This window comes from Spermophilus citellus (genome assembly GCF_964194105.1).
Source record: "Spermophilus citellus genome assembly, chromosome: 6".
NCBI classification, from domain to species: domain Eukaryota; kingdom Metazoa; phylum Chordata; class Mammalia; order Rodentia; family Sciuridae; genus Spermophilus; species Spermophilus citellus.
In genome coordinates, this window is record NC_138187.1 from 148,609,526 (window position 1) to 148,626,022 (window position 16,497).

Consider the following 16,497-nt stretch of genomic DNA (forward strand, 5'->3'; position numbering starts at 1 on the left):
GGAGTTTATTTAACCTTCAACTTGTTGGGTTTAAATAAAATGTTCCAGCATGAGGTGTGTCTGAATTTGGATGCCTCCATTCAACATATTAGGAATTTTTCTACATATCTAAGCTTTTTATGAAACACAAACTTGGCAGAATTATCTTCTTTGTCTGCATCCAAGCCATTATATAAAAAGGTCAAGCATAGATTCTGGGGCTTGCCTCACGAAACCTCTCTCCAAGCTTAGATTGATCCATAGAGGATAAGCCTTGCAGGCTTTCCTGAATAATTATATGCAGAACAAGTCAAAATAATAATAAAGTCTTAGCTCACAGAAAACTCTCCCATCCTAGAAATACAAACATCCTTCAGATAGCCACAAAGAAGTTGCAACTTGGTTCCAGGGATATATTATATAACAGGAGTCACCGGAGTCACTGAATTTGACTTTGCCACTTTCTATTTTTCACTTTTCATATTTGCTGGTAATCATTGCAGCATGGATGCTTTGATATCCCTGTGGTTCGAGTACTAAGAAAAATTTTAAATGGCTCTGAGACAGCCTCCTCTGTCCTTTTAACTATTCTTCTTAATATGATTAGGAGATATTGTAAGCAGCAGCTAGATTAAAAAGAAAAAATAATTTTAAAAGAAAAAGAAAATAATAGAAACACTGAAAAGGAAACCTAAATAGAAAATGCAGCCAGATGAAGCCAAACAGAGGATCAGACTACCAGAATTCCTACTACCTGAGAGAATCCTCACGGAACTGCCAAGGCTGACGGGCCACCCGTCTTTAAGCCAAGTTATTGAAGGCAGCGGAATTCCTGAAGCCTCACACGTCAGGGACATGGAGTTCTTTTCGACCACACTGACATTTTCAGGTGTCCCATGGTTTCCTATGATGATTGGAGGAACTGAAAGGCAAAGAAAAAAAATTAATCTAACAAAAAATATTTATTTAAGATTCACTCATTTCTCTTTTACATTCTGATTCCTTTGGCTGCAAAGTACAAGATATTAATACTGAGCCTTGAGTATGTCTCAAGTTATAAGACTTGAAATTTACCACTATTTCTATAGATTTTTAAAAAATAAGCTTCAAATTATATGTATCCAAATGGTTGTCACTGAGCTTGTGCATGTTTGGTCTATTCCTACTGAAACGAATGGCTCATTAATTAGTATCCTAAAACTGACATCCACACCACTCATGCCCAGTTGGTCATGAATCAGTATGCTCCAAGGAACCTGTGTTTATATGTCTCATTGAGACAGCCCATGTGGAAAGCACAATTAAGGGATCTTACTTGGGATGGCACTGAACCAAAAGATAGAAGATAATTTTCCACTTTACTGTGTGCTTTCCTAGAAGAATTACCCAATATGTGGTTATTTCAGCAGAGTAAGTAACACGAGATCAGGCATAGAACACATGGTAAGACCGATCTCAGAAAGTGGGATGCATGTAGAAAAGGAGAGACTGTAAGACTTTCAACATACAATCCCACCCAGGAGGCTGGATCACACCAGCCAGGGAATAGACCTGTCGAACCACTTTCTACTTACCATGAACACTTAAGTCATATTTTCTGTCAGTCATTCCTGCTATATTCACACCAACACACACGTAACGGCCCGTGTCAGATACATGAGCATTCTTCAGCTGAAGGATGCGACCTCCTTGCAATATTTCTACTCCCCTTCCCTTGGCCAAGGGGCGGCCATCCTTCATCCAGGCCACAGTTGGCTGAGGAACACCCTGCACCTCACACTCTAAGGAAACACTCTTCCCTCGAGTCACAATCACTTCGGTAGGGTGGCTACCACTGTCAGTTATGGTTGGTCGAACTGGAGGAAAAAAGAGAAAACAAGAAAGGAAATGTTTGGCTCAGGTCTCACATAGGGAATTTTCATCAACCAAAGTTAAATACACTTTTTACATCAAGATATTAACTATCCAAAAAAAAAAAAGGCTCAGGATTAACAGACATGGCACTATTATATTGAGAGGCAAAATTCTTCTGTAATGTTCACAAGGTATCTAAAATAAAGTAAGAAAAGAGCGCTGTTTGGTAACTTTCTGTCATTGAGGAAATTCTACAAATATTTGAACTTATTACTGGAGTTTTACTGTGGTCTTCCTGGTACTAATTTTTAAGTTGATATGGCAGTCTAGGATTTGACCCCATGTCTGTTACCAACTCCTTTCTTCCATTCCAAAAGCTGACACTGTCACTCTTCCAAAACTGATGTGGCTACATGAGTCAATTCAGGCCTATAATATCCAGATGGAGGTCTGCTAGGGGCCTTGGGGGAGTCTTTGCTACCCTGATATAAGAAAGATACCACTCTTTTCCCTTTTGCCTTCAATGTGGGCTTGATACTACAACCACAGAAACCATCTTAAAACCACAAAGGAGGGACCAGGAGGATCCTGCTGACTACCTTCAGTGACTAAGGGCCAACCTTAGACTTTTCACTAGGTGAGAAAGTAAACCTCCACTTGTCCAAACCACTGATAGCCAGTTATTCTGTTGCTTTACATCTAAATTACCCCAATTAATACTGATTCTAAGAACAAAAATTAGACCAACTCTCATACGTAAGTACACGGAAAGAAAAGTGGGCCAGTGTCTGTAATCCTATATCCTAGTGACAGTTCTTCTACACATAACCCATGTGGCCTTGGTCAGCCTCAGAAGTCTCTGGGTTTAAATCTCCACAAACACAAAGTGAAGGCAAGAGTTATGTCTTATATCACAGCTCAGGTAGAGATTAAATGAGATGATGTAAATATTTGATAGAATTCCAAAATCACATCTCATTCTTTAAAATTCAATACTTGCATGTACTGTAAATATACCCAAGAGCATAATTCCCATTCTTGCCCCTTACTTGCCCACTATTCCATCTCCATCCAGGAAATAGTCTTTCACTGGTTGGTGAGCAGAGGCAGAGGAGACAGCTATATTTAAATTTGTGGGTCACAAGACATACATAACCATACCACTTTGAATGAATGTTAAATATATGAAGAAGTCAATGGAAAGAAAGAATGGAAAGCTTTAAAAGAAGATTGTTCCCAAAGCTTGGCTAATCAACAACTTACTGTAAACTTGCAGATTGTATTCTTTCTTTGTGGTTCCAGCAACATTGGAAGCCACACACGTATAGAGCCCTGCATCAGACTTTTCAGCAATTGAGATCTGTAACTGTCTGCCTCCAGATAAGATTCTAACTCGCCCCACGGAGTCAGCCAGCACTAGAGAGCCTGCCAAAAAAAAAAAAAAAGACAGATCTGAGGCAAAAAATAAAGGCTTTTGTTTACATACTCTGATAAGTGTATATAGTTATTTATTTACTACCTAATGCAAGTACCTAAAAGGCAGATAACCGAGTGAAAAAAAACCCTGCCCTGGTGTGCACAATGAAGGAGGAATATAAATGAACTAAAAATTGGGGGTTGGGGAAATAGCTCAGTTGGTAGAGTGCTTGCTTAGCATGTACAAAGCCCTGGGTTCGATCCCCAGCACCACCAAAAACCCAAAACCACTAAATGAACTAAAATTTTAGATGATCTGTCTGATACCTACTGGGCACAAATAAGAATTTGCTGATGACTCAGTTGAAAATCTGCTGAACTGCAGAATTCAATCTTAATACACATTGCAAAACTGTTGTAAATGCAGTAGAAATGTGTGACTTAGAAAATAATTTTAAAAATCTATTTTCAAGAAGAAAATATAGTTCTTTGAAAAACAAATTCTGGATAATTATAGATGCCCATAATACATTTTATTAAAAAGGAGTCAGTTAATACATAAAACTGATTTTTTCCTCCTCTAGGGAGCAGTTTGTCTTAAAAAATGAAGATTTTTCAGGAAGTGTGGAAATATCAAAACTTAATATAAATCAATGTTGCTATCTGATAGTATACAAATGCTAGAAAAGTTTGTTTATAAATTGACATGTTTGTTAAACAAGATATTCATTTTTTATTTATATTTAATTTTAGAAATTTCCAGGAGGAAAACCGACCTTTCTTCTTCCAAATGAGATTTGGGGGTGGAATTCCACTTGATTCACACAACAGACTAATGAGATTCCCTTCAATGACTGTAAGTTGGGAAAGTTCATCAGAACCATAGATATTTGGTGGTACTGAAAGGAAAAAAAATACTGTTTGTATACTTTTCATATTATATAGTATTTCACTAACACTTTACATGTAACAAGAAAAATTTCCATCTACATGACATAAGTAAATAATTAGCACATGAGGTTGACATAGTAAACCATATTAAAAGCCACCTGTAAGATGTAGAATAAATATATAACAGCAGACTTTCCTCTTTTTACAGATAAAATTTAATTATCAAAATATTCAGAATGGCATAAAAAGAAGCAAAACTATTTAAAATATTTAGATACCTTGCATCAAAAAGCTAAGGCATGGATCAAGTTTAAAATTTAACTCGGTCATTGGTGCCCAGCCAACTTTGATATCTCAGGTGCTGAACAAAATCAGAAAACATTTGGTATCTAACACATAGTAAAGGACAGAGGCGAGGGGCTTCATTCAAGTAGTGGACATGTTACCTATTCTAGACTGCCTGGCCTGCCTCACTTACTCATCTCCGGCATCTTCTGGAACCTTCCAAGAGAATCCTGACTGCTCAGGCTTCTCTCAGAAGCTACAGTCTGCAGCTGCTGATGAGCTTTCCCTAGGACACTTCTTTGGCTGTGGAATGATCAGGAGGTTGATGCTGGTTCTTCTCAGCTCCAGGGAGGTGAGGAGTGGGAGAACACTCCTCAAACCACAGCATAGAGTCCAGTTATTATTCAACTACCCCATATAAGAGCCTCTATTCCTTTAAGGCTCATGCCACCAATTCATTTCTCTTTATCTCACCTCTGTAAACCCATCAATCTTCTATCCAACAATTTGGTACTGTATTCATTTTTTACTTTGTCTTCATACCAAGTCCTGCCATCATCAGTCTATGGACTGAACCTCAAGATAAATTCTAGCTCATGACTTCACCAATTTAAAAGTTAAAAAAAAAAAACAGTCAAAATCCAGAGGGTTTAATAGATCATAAATGAATTTAAAGCAGTATTTAAAATAAAGGTGATGATGCTGGAAATGGGAGTAGTAATGAACAATTAGCAGACAGCCACAGCCAAGGCAAAAGTCATGATTATTCATAAGAACTTCCTTAATTAGTAAACATAGTAAAATTTAAAGTGAAGACAGCCTTTTATTCTTTTTTCTTTTCTTTTTTCTTTTTTTGGTACCAGGATTGAACTCAGGGGCACTCAACCACTGAGCCACATCTCCAGCCCTATTTTTTTGTATTTTATTTAGAGACAGGGTCTCACTGAGATGCTTAGCACCTTGCTTTTTGTTGAGGCTGGCTTTGAATTTATAATCCTCCTGTCTCAGCCTCCTGAGCCGCTGGGATTACAGGTGTGCACCACCACGTCTTGGCGTCTGGCGAGAACAGCTTTTCTTAACTAACACAGTAGCCCTATCTTCTTCCACACGAGCACATGGGTTGTCTCCCCTCTCACATGTATAGTTCCCATGCACCATTTGGCCTTTTGATTTATCTTCACTTGGCCAACCCAGCACCAGTGTCTGGAGGAGGCCCACACATCACAAGGCTCTGGTTGTGGAAGATAAAGGACACACTGGGCAGGAGAGAAGAGCCCTGTTACAGCAAAGTCACGACTCATACCATGAGGCCCTGGGCATCCATCTACTGTGGCTCCCAAATTAGTTCTTTAAGCTGATACTCAAGACTGCTCAGTGTCTCTAAGCGCCCTGGTGATTACCCATCTTTGTATTATAATTGAGTTTAGTTACATGGATGAATGTGTCATTTTAAGAACTGACACAATGAATAAAAACTTTAAATTTCCAGATGTGTCATTATCTTTACAGGGGCTGACTGTACTTACCCCAAATATTGACATTATAGTTTTTCTCAGTTTTTCCAGCGACATTTGTTGCTTCGCAAGTGTAACGACCCGTGTCTTGAACCTGAGCATCTTCAATCTAAAAACAAAACCACTCTCTGAAGTCACAAGTGCTGTTTCACAGTTGAGGGTTTCCTATTACTGGCTCTTTGTGGTCTCTTATTTTTAATTTTTATTCTTAAGATGTTCAAGCAATAAAAAAGGTGAGAGAAACATAAAATGAACAGCTAAACTCCCCTCCCCCAGATTCAACAGATTTTATTAAGTTATAGAGTCCTAAAATTCTGACTTGGTTTATGTTGATTTATGTTGAAAGTCTAGAAAGGCTTGTTAAATACAATTTAGATAAAAATACCAAAATTTTAAAAAAATCACAATTTCTGATAAACTCAGGGTTTTAAAATACACAATCCTTATCTATTCAGGACAGTGTTCAGTAAGTTAATACTCTTTTTTTTAAATTTTTTTATTGATTATTTAAAGCATTACATAGCTCATGATATATCATCTTTCATACATTTGACTCAAATTGTGTTTTGAACTCCCATTTTCACCCCAAATACAGATTGCAGAATCACATCTGTTACATATTCACATTTTTACATAATGCCATATTAGTGACTGTTGTATTCTGCTACCTTTCCTATCCCCTACTATCCCCCCTCCCCTCCCCTCCCATCTTCCCTCTCTACCTCCCCTGCTGTTGTTCAATTCTCTCCCTTTTTTATCCCTCCCCCTTGTCCCTCATAACCTCTTATAATTTTATGTATCATTGAAGGTCTCCTACCATTTCCATATGCTTTCCCTTCTCTCTCCGTTTATTGCCTTATTATATATGTATTTTCCCCATTGGGTTTGGGGGTGGGATATGAGTAGAACAGAGAGGAGAAGTTAAACATTTTTGAGCACCTAGTGTATACCATACTAAATAAATGGTTGGATTCTACCACCATACCTGGGTCAAGGTGTGTAAGAGTAGTACTGGGTTGTGCACAGGTAAGATGATCTCTGCTGACCCACTATGCTTGGCTTCTGTCCAGGTTTTCATTCTAGGCTCCTCCCCATGCCTCTCAATGGAACCTGCACACCCCAGGTGTCTGGCCCAGCTCCATGGTGGTAGAGATCAATAGAACTTCTCTATTCACTCAGATTGGCATTCAAACAGTTGTCTCCCTGTCAATCAGCCAGAGCTAAGGCTTGAGAATTTTACTACCTGCCTTCTAGGATGCTGGGTTCTGCCTCCAGGCAGGAGTAGTGCTTTTTCTTCTTCTTTCCTTGCTGCCCTGTAGCCCACTGGCTAATCCCTCTTTCATTCATCAGTGATTCTGGTCTGGGCTTTCTCATCTACTCCATTATTACAGGATCCTAATTCCCAAGGTCCCCTTTCTTCTCCTCTAGCCTTCTCCTTTATGCTCCTGCCTTCTTACCCATGTGGCTGTCCTTCAGGGTAAGCTGGTCATCTTACCGCCCTTCCCACACGCTGATTTTTCCAGACTGTTTACCAGTAACGATTGAGCTCCCTCCACCAAGAGGCTGTGTGTAGTTTGTAGCTGTACTCCCTGTGTTCAAATCAAAGTTCTGCCTCTTGGTAAGGACCAGATTACTTAGTTATCCTTTGAATTTCTTGGCTGGGTCATTGGAAGTCTTATTTATAAGCATTCAGTGGGGTTACGAATATTTAGACTTTTTGGCCTCTTAAATTCTAATGTGTCAGGCTGCTTTCAGCGGGAGCTCTTATTTCACTCAAATGAACCTTTTCAACATTATTTCCATATATTCATCACTTGGTAAAATTCTTAGTATCATTCAATTAATGTGCTCGCTTTCCTTAATTAAGAGTCTTGTTCTATTTATCCTTAAAAAATTAGGCAGTCTTCGAAGACTCTTCTGGGCAACCTGAGTATCATCTTTTACTATCCCTCCCCAAATATTCTAACTGTATCATCCATTTGGTAATCGACTGAGACTTATTGTAGTTATTGCATTTTTGAACTGAACTTTTAGTTAACTTTTCATAGATTTATGTGAAATTATTTTTTTTTTAATTTTTTATTGATTATTTAAAGCATTACATAGCTCATGATATATCATCTTTCATACATTAGACTCAAATTGTGTTTTGAACTCCCATTTTCACCCCAAATATAGATTGCAGAATCACATCTGTTACATATTCACATTTTTACATAATGCCATATTAGTGTCTGTTGTATTCTGCTACCTTTCCTAACCCCTACTATCACCCCTCCCCTCCCCTCCCCTCCCATCTTCCCTCTCTATCTCCCCTGCTGTTGTTCAATTCTCTCCCTTTTTTTTCCCTCCCCCTTGCCCCTCATAGCCTCTTGTAATTTTATGTATCCTTGAAGGTCTCCTACCATTTCCATATGCTTTCCCTTCTCTCTCCGTTTCTCTCCCCCCATTCGTCTTTGTTATCTGTAGTCTTTTCCACATGCTCTTCCTTCCTGTTCTGTTCTTAGTTGTTCTCTTTATATCAAAGCAGACATTTGGCATTTGTTTTTTAGGGCTTGGCTAGCTTCACTTAGCATAATCTGCTCTAATGCCATCCATTTCCCTGCAAATTCTATGATTTTGTCATTTCGTAGTGCTGCATAATATTCCATTGTGTATAGATGCCACATTTTCTTTATCCATTCATCTATTGAAGGGCATCTAGGTTGGTTCCACAGTCTAGCTATTGTGAATTGTGCCGCTATAATCATTGATGCAGCCGTATCCCTATAGTGCGCTCTTTTAAGGTCCTCAGGGAATAGTCCGAGAAGTGCAATAGCTGGGTCAAATGGTGGTTCCATTCCCAGCTTTCCCAGGAATCTCCATACTGCTTTCCAAATTGGCCTCACCATTTTGCAGCCCCACCAGCAGTGTACAAGTGTACCTTTTTCCCCACATCCCCGCCAACACTTGTTGTTGTTTGACTTCATAATGGCTGCCAATCTTACTGGAGTGAGATGGTATCTTAGGGTGGTTTTGATTTGCATTTCTCTGATTGCTAGAGATGGTGAGCATTTTTTCATGAACTTGTTGATTGATTGTATGTCCTCCTCTGAGAAGTGTCTGTTGAGGTCCTTGGCCCATTTGTTAATTGGGTTATTTGTTATCTTATTATTTAATTTTTTGAGTTCTTTGTACATTCTGGATATTAGGGCTCTATCAGAGGTGTGGGGGGTAAAGATTTGTTCCCAGGATGTAGGCTCTCTATTTACCTCTTTTATTGTTTCTCTTGCTGAGAAAAAACTTTTTAGTTTAAGTAAGTCCCATTTGTTTATTCTGGTTGTTAACTCTTGGGCTATGGGTGTCCTATTAAGGAATTTGGAGCCCGACCCCACAATTTGTAGATCGTAGCCAACTTTTTCTTCTATCAGACGCAGTGTCTCTGATTTGATATCTAGCTCCCTGATCCATTTTGAGTTAATTTTTGTGGATGGCGAGAGAAAGGGATTCAATTTCATTTTGTTGCATATGGATTTCCAATTTTCCCAGCACCATTTGTTGAAGATGCTATCCTTCCTCCATTGCATGCTTTTAGCCCCTTTATCAAATATAAGATAGTTGTAACTTTGTGGATTAGTCTCTGTGTCTTCTATTCTGTACCATTGGTCCACCCGCCTGTTTTGGTACCAGTACCATGCTGTTTTTGTTACTATTGCTTTGTAGTACAGTTTGACCTCTGGTATCGCTATACCTCCAGATTCACACTTCCTGCTTAGAATTGCTTTTGCTATTCTGGGTCTTTTGTTTTTCCATATGAATTTCATGATTGCTTTGTCTATTTCTACAAGAAATGCCGTTGGTATTTTTATTGGCATCGCATTAAACCTATAGAGAACTTTGGGTAATATCGCCATTTTGATGATGTTAGTTCTGCCTATCCATGAACAGGGTACATTTTTCCATCTTCTGAGATCTTCTTCTATCTCTCTCTTTAGGGTTCTGTAGTTTTCATTGTATAAATCTTTCACCTCTTTTGTTAGGTTGATACCCAAGTATCTTATTTTCTTTGAGGATATTGTGAATGGAGTGGTTTTCCTTATTTCCATTTCAGAAGTTTTGTTGCTGATATATAGGAATGCCTTTGATTTATGCGTGTTGATTTTATAACCTGCCACTTTGCTGAATTCATTTATTAACTCTAGCAGCTTCTTTGTAGACTCTTTTGGGTCTGTTAAGTATATTATCATGTCATCCGCAAATAGCGATAGTTTAATTTCTTCTTTTCCTATTTTTATGCCTTTAATTTCTTTTGTCTGTCTAATTGCTCTGGCTAGTACTTCGAGAACTAAATTGAATAGAAGTGGTGATAGAGGGCATCCCTGTCTTGTTCCAGATTTTAGAAGGAATGCCTTCAATTTTTCTCCATTCAGAATGATGCTAGCCTGAGGCTTAGCATAGATAGCTTTTACAATGTTGAGGTAAGTTCCTGTTATCCCTAGTTTTTCTAGTGTTTTGAACATAAAGGGATGCTGTACTTTGTCAAATGCTTTTTCTGCATCCATCGAGATGATCATGTGGTTCTTGTCTTTAAGTCTATTGATGTGGTGGATAGCATTTATTGATTTCCGTATATTGAACCATCCTTGCATCCCAGGAATGAATCCTACTTGATCATGGTGCACAAGTTTTCTGATATGTTTTTGTATTCGATTCGCCAGAATTTTATTGAGAATTTTTGCATCCAAGTTCATTAGAGATATTGGTCTGTAGTTTTCTTTCTTTGAAGTATCTTTGTCTGGTTTTGGGATCAAAGTGATGTTGGCCTCATAGAATGAATTTGGAAGAGCTCCTTCTTTTTCTATTTCTTGAAATAGCTTGAAAAGTATTGGTATTAATTCTTCTTTGAAGGTTTTGTAGAACTCCGCTGTATACCCATCTGGTCCAGGGCTTTTCTTAGTTGGTAGTCTTTTGATGGCTTCTTCTATTTCTTCTTTTGTTATTGGTCTGTTTAAATTGTGTGTGTCTTCCTGTCTCAATCTGGGCAATTCATATGCCTTAAGAAATTTATCGATATCTTCGTTATCTTCTATTTTATTAGAATATAGGGTTTCAAAATACTTTCTAATTATCTTCTGTATTTCTGTAGTGTCTGTTGTGATATTGCCTTTTTCATCCCGTATGTTAGTAATTTGAGTTCTCTCTCTTCTTCTTTTCGTTAGCGTGGCTAAGGGCTTGTCTATCTTATTTATTTTTTCAAAGAACCAACTTTTAGTTTTATCTATTTTTTCAATGGTTTCTTTTGTTTCAATTTCATTGATTTCTGCTCTAATTTTAATTATTTCTTGTCTTCTACTACATTTACTGTTGTTTTGCTCTTCCTTTTCTAGATTTTTGAGGTGTTGTGTGAGTTCATTTATTTGTTGGTTTTTTCTTTTTTTGAGGTAAGAACTCCAAGAAATGAATTTCCCTCTTAAAACTGCTTTCATTGTGTCCCATAAATTCCGGTATGTTGTGTCTGTGTTATCATTTGACTCTAAGAATTTTTTCATCTCCTCCTTTATGTCTTCTATAACCCATTGATCATTCAATAACATATTGTTCATTTTCCATGTGATGTAGGATTTTTCCTTCCTTCTCTTATCATTGATTTCCAATTTTATTCCATTATGGTCAGATATGGTGCATGGTATTATCTCCACGCCTTTATATTTACTAAGAGTTGTCTTATGGCATAATATATGGTCTATCTTTGAGTAGGATCCATGTGCTGCTGAGAAGAACGTGTATCCACTTGATGATGGTTGATATATTCTATATATGTCGGTTAAGTCTAGATTATTGATTGTGCTGTTGAGTTTTATAGTTTCTTTATTCAGTTTTTGTCTAGAGGATCTGTCTAATGGCGAGAGCGGTGTGTTGAAGTCACCCATAATTATTGTGTTGTGGTCTATTTGACTCTTGAACTTGAGGAGAGTTTGTTTTATGAACGTTGCAGCTCCATTGTTGGGTGCATACAAATTGATGATTGTTATGTCTTGTTGGTGGATGGTTCCTTTTAACAGTATATAGTGACCTTCTTTGTCCTTCTTGATTAACTTAGGTTTGAAGTTGATTTTATTCGATATGAGTATGGCCACTCCTGCTTGCTTCCGAGGGCCATGTGAGTGGTATGATTTTTCCCAACCTTTTACCTTCAGCCTGTGTATGTCTTTTCCTATCATATGAGTCTCTTGAAGGCAGCATATTGTTGGATTTGTTTTTTTGATCCAGTTTACTAGCCTATGTCTCTTGATTGGTGAGTTTAGGCCATTAACATTTAAGGTTACAATTGAGATATGATTTGTATTTCCAGTCATGCTTCTTTATTTATTTATTTTAGTTTGGTTAGTTTTGCTTTTTGGTTATTTTCCTCCCCCTTTACTGAGATACTTCCTGCTGTTAGTTTTGGGCACTATTTTTCACATCCTCTTCTTGTAGTGTTTTGTTCAAAATGCTTTGCAGAGCTGGTTTTCTTGCTGCAAATTCTTTTAGCTTTTGTTTATCGTGAAAGATTTTAATTTCATTGTCAAATTTGAAGCTCAATTTTGCTGGATATAGTATTCTTGGTTGGAATCCATTATTTTTCAGCGTTTGAAATACGTTATTCCAGGATCTTCTCGCTTTCAAAGTTTGTGATGAGAAATCTGTCGTTAACCTAATTGGTTTACCCCTGAAAGTAATCTGCCTCTTTTCTCTCGTAGCTTTTAATATTCTCTCCTTGTTCTGTACGTTGGCTATCTTCATAATTATATGTCTTGGGGTTGGTCTATTACGGTTTTGAATGTTTGGGGTCCTGTAGGCTTCCAGGATTTGGCAATCCATTCCATCTTTCATCTCTGGGAAGTTTTCTAGAATTATTTCATTTAATATGCTGTCCATTCCTTTGGTTTGAATCTCTGTGCCTTCTTCTATCCCTATGACTCTCAGATTTGGTTTTTTTATGACATCCCATATCTCTTGAATAGATTGCTCGTGGGAATTAAGCATCTTTTCTGTGTTGACTATATTCTTTTCAAGTTGATAAACTTTGTCTTCATTATCTGATGTTCTGACTTCTACTTGATCAAGTCTATTTGTAATATTCTCGTTTGAGTTTTTAATTTGGTTTATAGTTTCCTGGAATTCTAGGATTATTGTTTGATTTTTTTTTAATATCTCTATCTCCTGGTAGAGCTCGTTCTTTGCCATTTGAATTTGTTTGTTTAATTCATTTTCAAAATATATTTTTATTTCTTGGACTTGCTGTCTCATGTCTTCTCTAATATTCCTTTCCATTCGAGTTAGGTATGCCTTGAGTTCTTTCCCTATACCTGTTTCTGAAGTTTCTATGTCCTCCTGTAGAATTGAGTAGTCTTGCATTGTTTGTAATCCTTTTTTCCCTTGTTTTCTCATGTTGTCCACGTTACTTTCCAGCTCTTTTTGATTGTCGTGTTTCTGCTCTCCTCTATAGATTTGTTTTGTTTCTGTATTACTCTGATGTCTCTCCTTTGTGTTGTTGAAGTATGACTGCTAACGTGGATTCCGCTGGGAAGGAATTCCGACGTTCGAGCTCCAGTGACGACACTACTCTGCTATGACGGGCCCCAGTCTCCTTGCTGGGGTGCCCTAATGGGGGGGTGTGACTGGACTGTCTCTGTGTGGTTTCAGCTCCCGGTCGTGGCAGGCGGGTAGACTCCAGCCGCCCAGTATCACAGGCCGCGGGCAGGTGATCCGTCACCAACGGGAGGGCGTTCTCCTACCGCCAAGTTACGCGGGCAGTGGGTGAACTGTCGCCGGTGGGCCTGCAGTTTACAGCTGCCCAGTCGCGAGGGCCTTGCCTCTAGGCTCCTGGTTTCTCCTGCTAGCCTTGGTTTCTCCTGCTAGACCAGATTTCCCCTCAGTGATGATTCTCGGCAGTTCAAACTGTACTCTGTGCCTGTTTTGTTGTTGCAATCTGTCGGACAGTGGCGGTGGATACTTCAGCTGTCCAAGATGGTGGCCGCTGGTTACCTTAGTGGAGTGTCCCTTGTGGGGGGTGGGGCTGTACCGCTTCCGTCCCCGCCAACAATCCCGAACTCAGCCCGGGGGTCAGTGCGGGCTTGGGCTTAGCTGGTGGGATACCACCGTGTCGCAGCCACTTAATTCCCTGCTGACTCGTTAACCCCTTCTCTGGGGCGCCACGCCTTCTGTAGCCTCGGGGCAGGCCGCGCGAATCAGACAGCCTGGATCTCCGGGGTCACACCGTTGGCTTTTGGGATCCCCAGCACTCTATGGTTTTGATTTTTTCTGCTTGCCCCTCCCCAGCGCTGGCTAGACAGGTTTTGTTTTGGCCGCTGATGGGAGGGGGGCGGGTTGAGGGTCAGGTGCCTCTAGCTCTCCTTTAGTCTTTATGCAGGCTCACTCTGATAGTCCCTCCCCCTGAAAGTCTAGGAGAGATTTTAAGCGAAATCCCCCTATGTATGGGGGCTGAGCTGGGTGACACACACCTGTTTGTTGTTGCAATCTGTCGGCGAGTGGCGGTGTTTACTTCCGCTGTCCAAGATGGTGGCCGCTGGTTACCTTAGTGGAGTGTCCCTTGTGGGGGGTGGGGCTGTACCGCTTCCGTCCCCGCCAACAATCCCGAACTCAGCCCGGGGGTCAGTGCGGGCTTGGGTTTAGCTGGTGGGATACCACCGTGTCGCAGCCACTTAATTCCCTGCTGACTATTTAACCCCTTCTCTGGGGCACCACGCCTTCTGTAGCCTCGGGGCAAGCCGCGCGAATCAGACAGCCTGGATCTCCGGGGTCACACCGTTGGCTTTTGGGATCCCCAGCACTCTATGGTTTTGATTTTTTCTGCTTGCCCCTCCCCAGCGCTGGCTAGACAGGTTTTGTTTTGGCCGCTGATGGGAGGGGGGCGGGTTGAGGGTCAGGTGCCTCTAGCTCTCCTTTAGTCTTTATGCAGGCTCACTCTGATAGTCCCTCCCCCTGAAAGTCTAGGAGAGATTTTAAGCGAAATCCCCCTATGTATGGGGGCTGAGCTGGGTGACACACACCTGTTTGTTGTTGCAATCTGTCGGCGAGTGGCGGTGTTTACTTCCGCTGTCCAAGATGGTGGCCGCTGGTTACCTTAGTGGAGTGTCCCTTGTGGGGGGTGGGGCTGTACCGCTTCCGTCCCCGCCAACAATCCCGAACTCAGCCCGGGGGTCAGTGCGGGCTTGGGTTTAGCTGGTGGGATACCACCGTGTCGCAGCCACTTAATTCCCTGCTGACTATTTAACCCCTTCTCTGGGGCACCACGCCTTCTGTAGCCTCGGGGCAAGCCGCGCGAATCAGACAGCCTGGATCTCCGGGGTCACACCGTTGGCTTTTGGGATCCCCAGCACTCTATGGTTTTGATTTTTTCTGCTTGCCCCTCCCCAGCGCTGGCTAGACAGGTTTTGTTTTGGCCGCTGATGGGAGGGGGGCGGGTTGAGGGTCAGGTGCCTCTAGCTCTCCTTTAGTCTTTATGCAGGCTCACTCTGATAGTCCCTCCCCCTGAAAGTCTAGGAGAGATTTTAAGCGAAATCCCCCTATGTATGGGGGCTGAGCTGGGTGACACACACCTGTTTGTTGTTGCAATCTGTCGGCGAGTGGCGGTGTTTACTTCCGCTGTCCAAGATGGTGGCCGCTGGTTACCTTAGTGGAGTGTCCCTTGTGGGGGGTGGGGCTGTACCGCTTCCGTCCCCGCCAACAATCCCGAACTCAGCCCGGGGGTCAGTGCGGGCTTGGGTTTAGCTGGTGGGATACCACCGTGTCGCAGCCACTTAATTCCCTGCTGACTATTTAACCCCTTCTCTGGGGCGCCACGCCTTCTGTAGCCTCGGGGCAGGCCGCGCGAATCAGACAGCCTGGATCTCCGGGGTCACACCGTTGGCTTTTTCTATGTGAAATTATTAAGATAGCGAGGATATTAAATGAGTTCTATTGTTTGCATCCATATCCAGAGCACCCAGAATGGGTGTTGGCCGATTGGTTGAATGACTGAACATGGGACAGTCCTTACACTATTCCCATATGTTTTCCTAAAAGCATGTTTTGAGATGGCTTCTGTCTACAAGTATGGAAAGATAATTAAGTATTTAAATCTTATTAAGCATAAAATTTGAAAACATTGCCAACCTCACTGAGAAGTGTTTCTAGAATTTTATGAGATGAAATCAGAACACGTGTAAAAGATAGGCAAGCTTAACAGGGGTAACACCCGCACCATGAGCTGAGGAGTAATGTATGATGGAAGGAATTTGCAACCTTACCTTTAACACACTTCCATTTTCAGAGATACCGAGGCCTGGTTTCTTCAGCAAAGGGCGGCCATCTTTTAACCATGTCAGAGTCGGTGGGGGGACAGCATCACTTTGACAAAACAACTCTAAGGCTTGGCTCATGAGGACCGAAACATTCTGTTCTTCTCCCATAATATTGGGTGGAACTAAGTGAAAGATGAGATTTGCCTCAGCATAACACAGGCCAGTCAACTGTTTATTAATCATCAAGACATACACTGAATAACTTTCCTGGTTCTTTTAAGATGGAGGATCAC

The 16,497-nt window shown here is 40.7% G+C and overlaps 1 protein-coding gene across 1 annotated transcript in view; it reads right to left on the reverse strand.

The window, feature by feature from the left end:
* The window catches only part of HMCN1 (hemicentin 1), a 415,431-nt gene that overhangs the window by 119,217 nt on the left and 279,717 nt on the right, over window positions 1-16,497 (reverse strand). The window contains exons 41-46 of the mRNA XM_081299050.1: window positions 16,211-16,386; window positions 5,952-6,048; window positions 4,026-4,148; window positions 3,097-3,258; window positions 1,554-1,835; window positions 734-901 (exon numbers count right to left, since the gene is read on the reverse strand). Coding sequence (XP_081155176.1) covers window positions 734-901; window positions 1,554-1,835; window positions 3,097-3,258; window positions 4,026-4,148; window positions 5,952-6,048; window positions 16,211-16,386 — 1,008 coding nt within the window. The remainder of the gene's footprint in view (window positions 1-733; window positions 902-1,553; window positions 1,836-3,096; window positions 3,259-4,025; window positions 4,149-5,951; window positions 6,049-16,210; window positions 16,387-16,497) is intronic.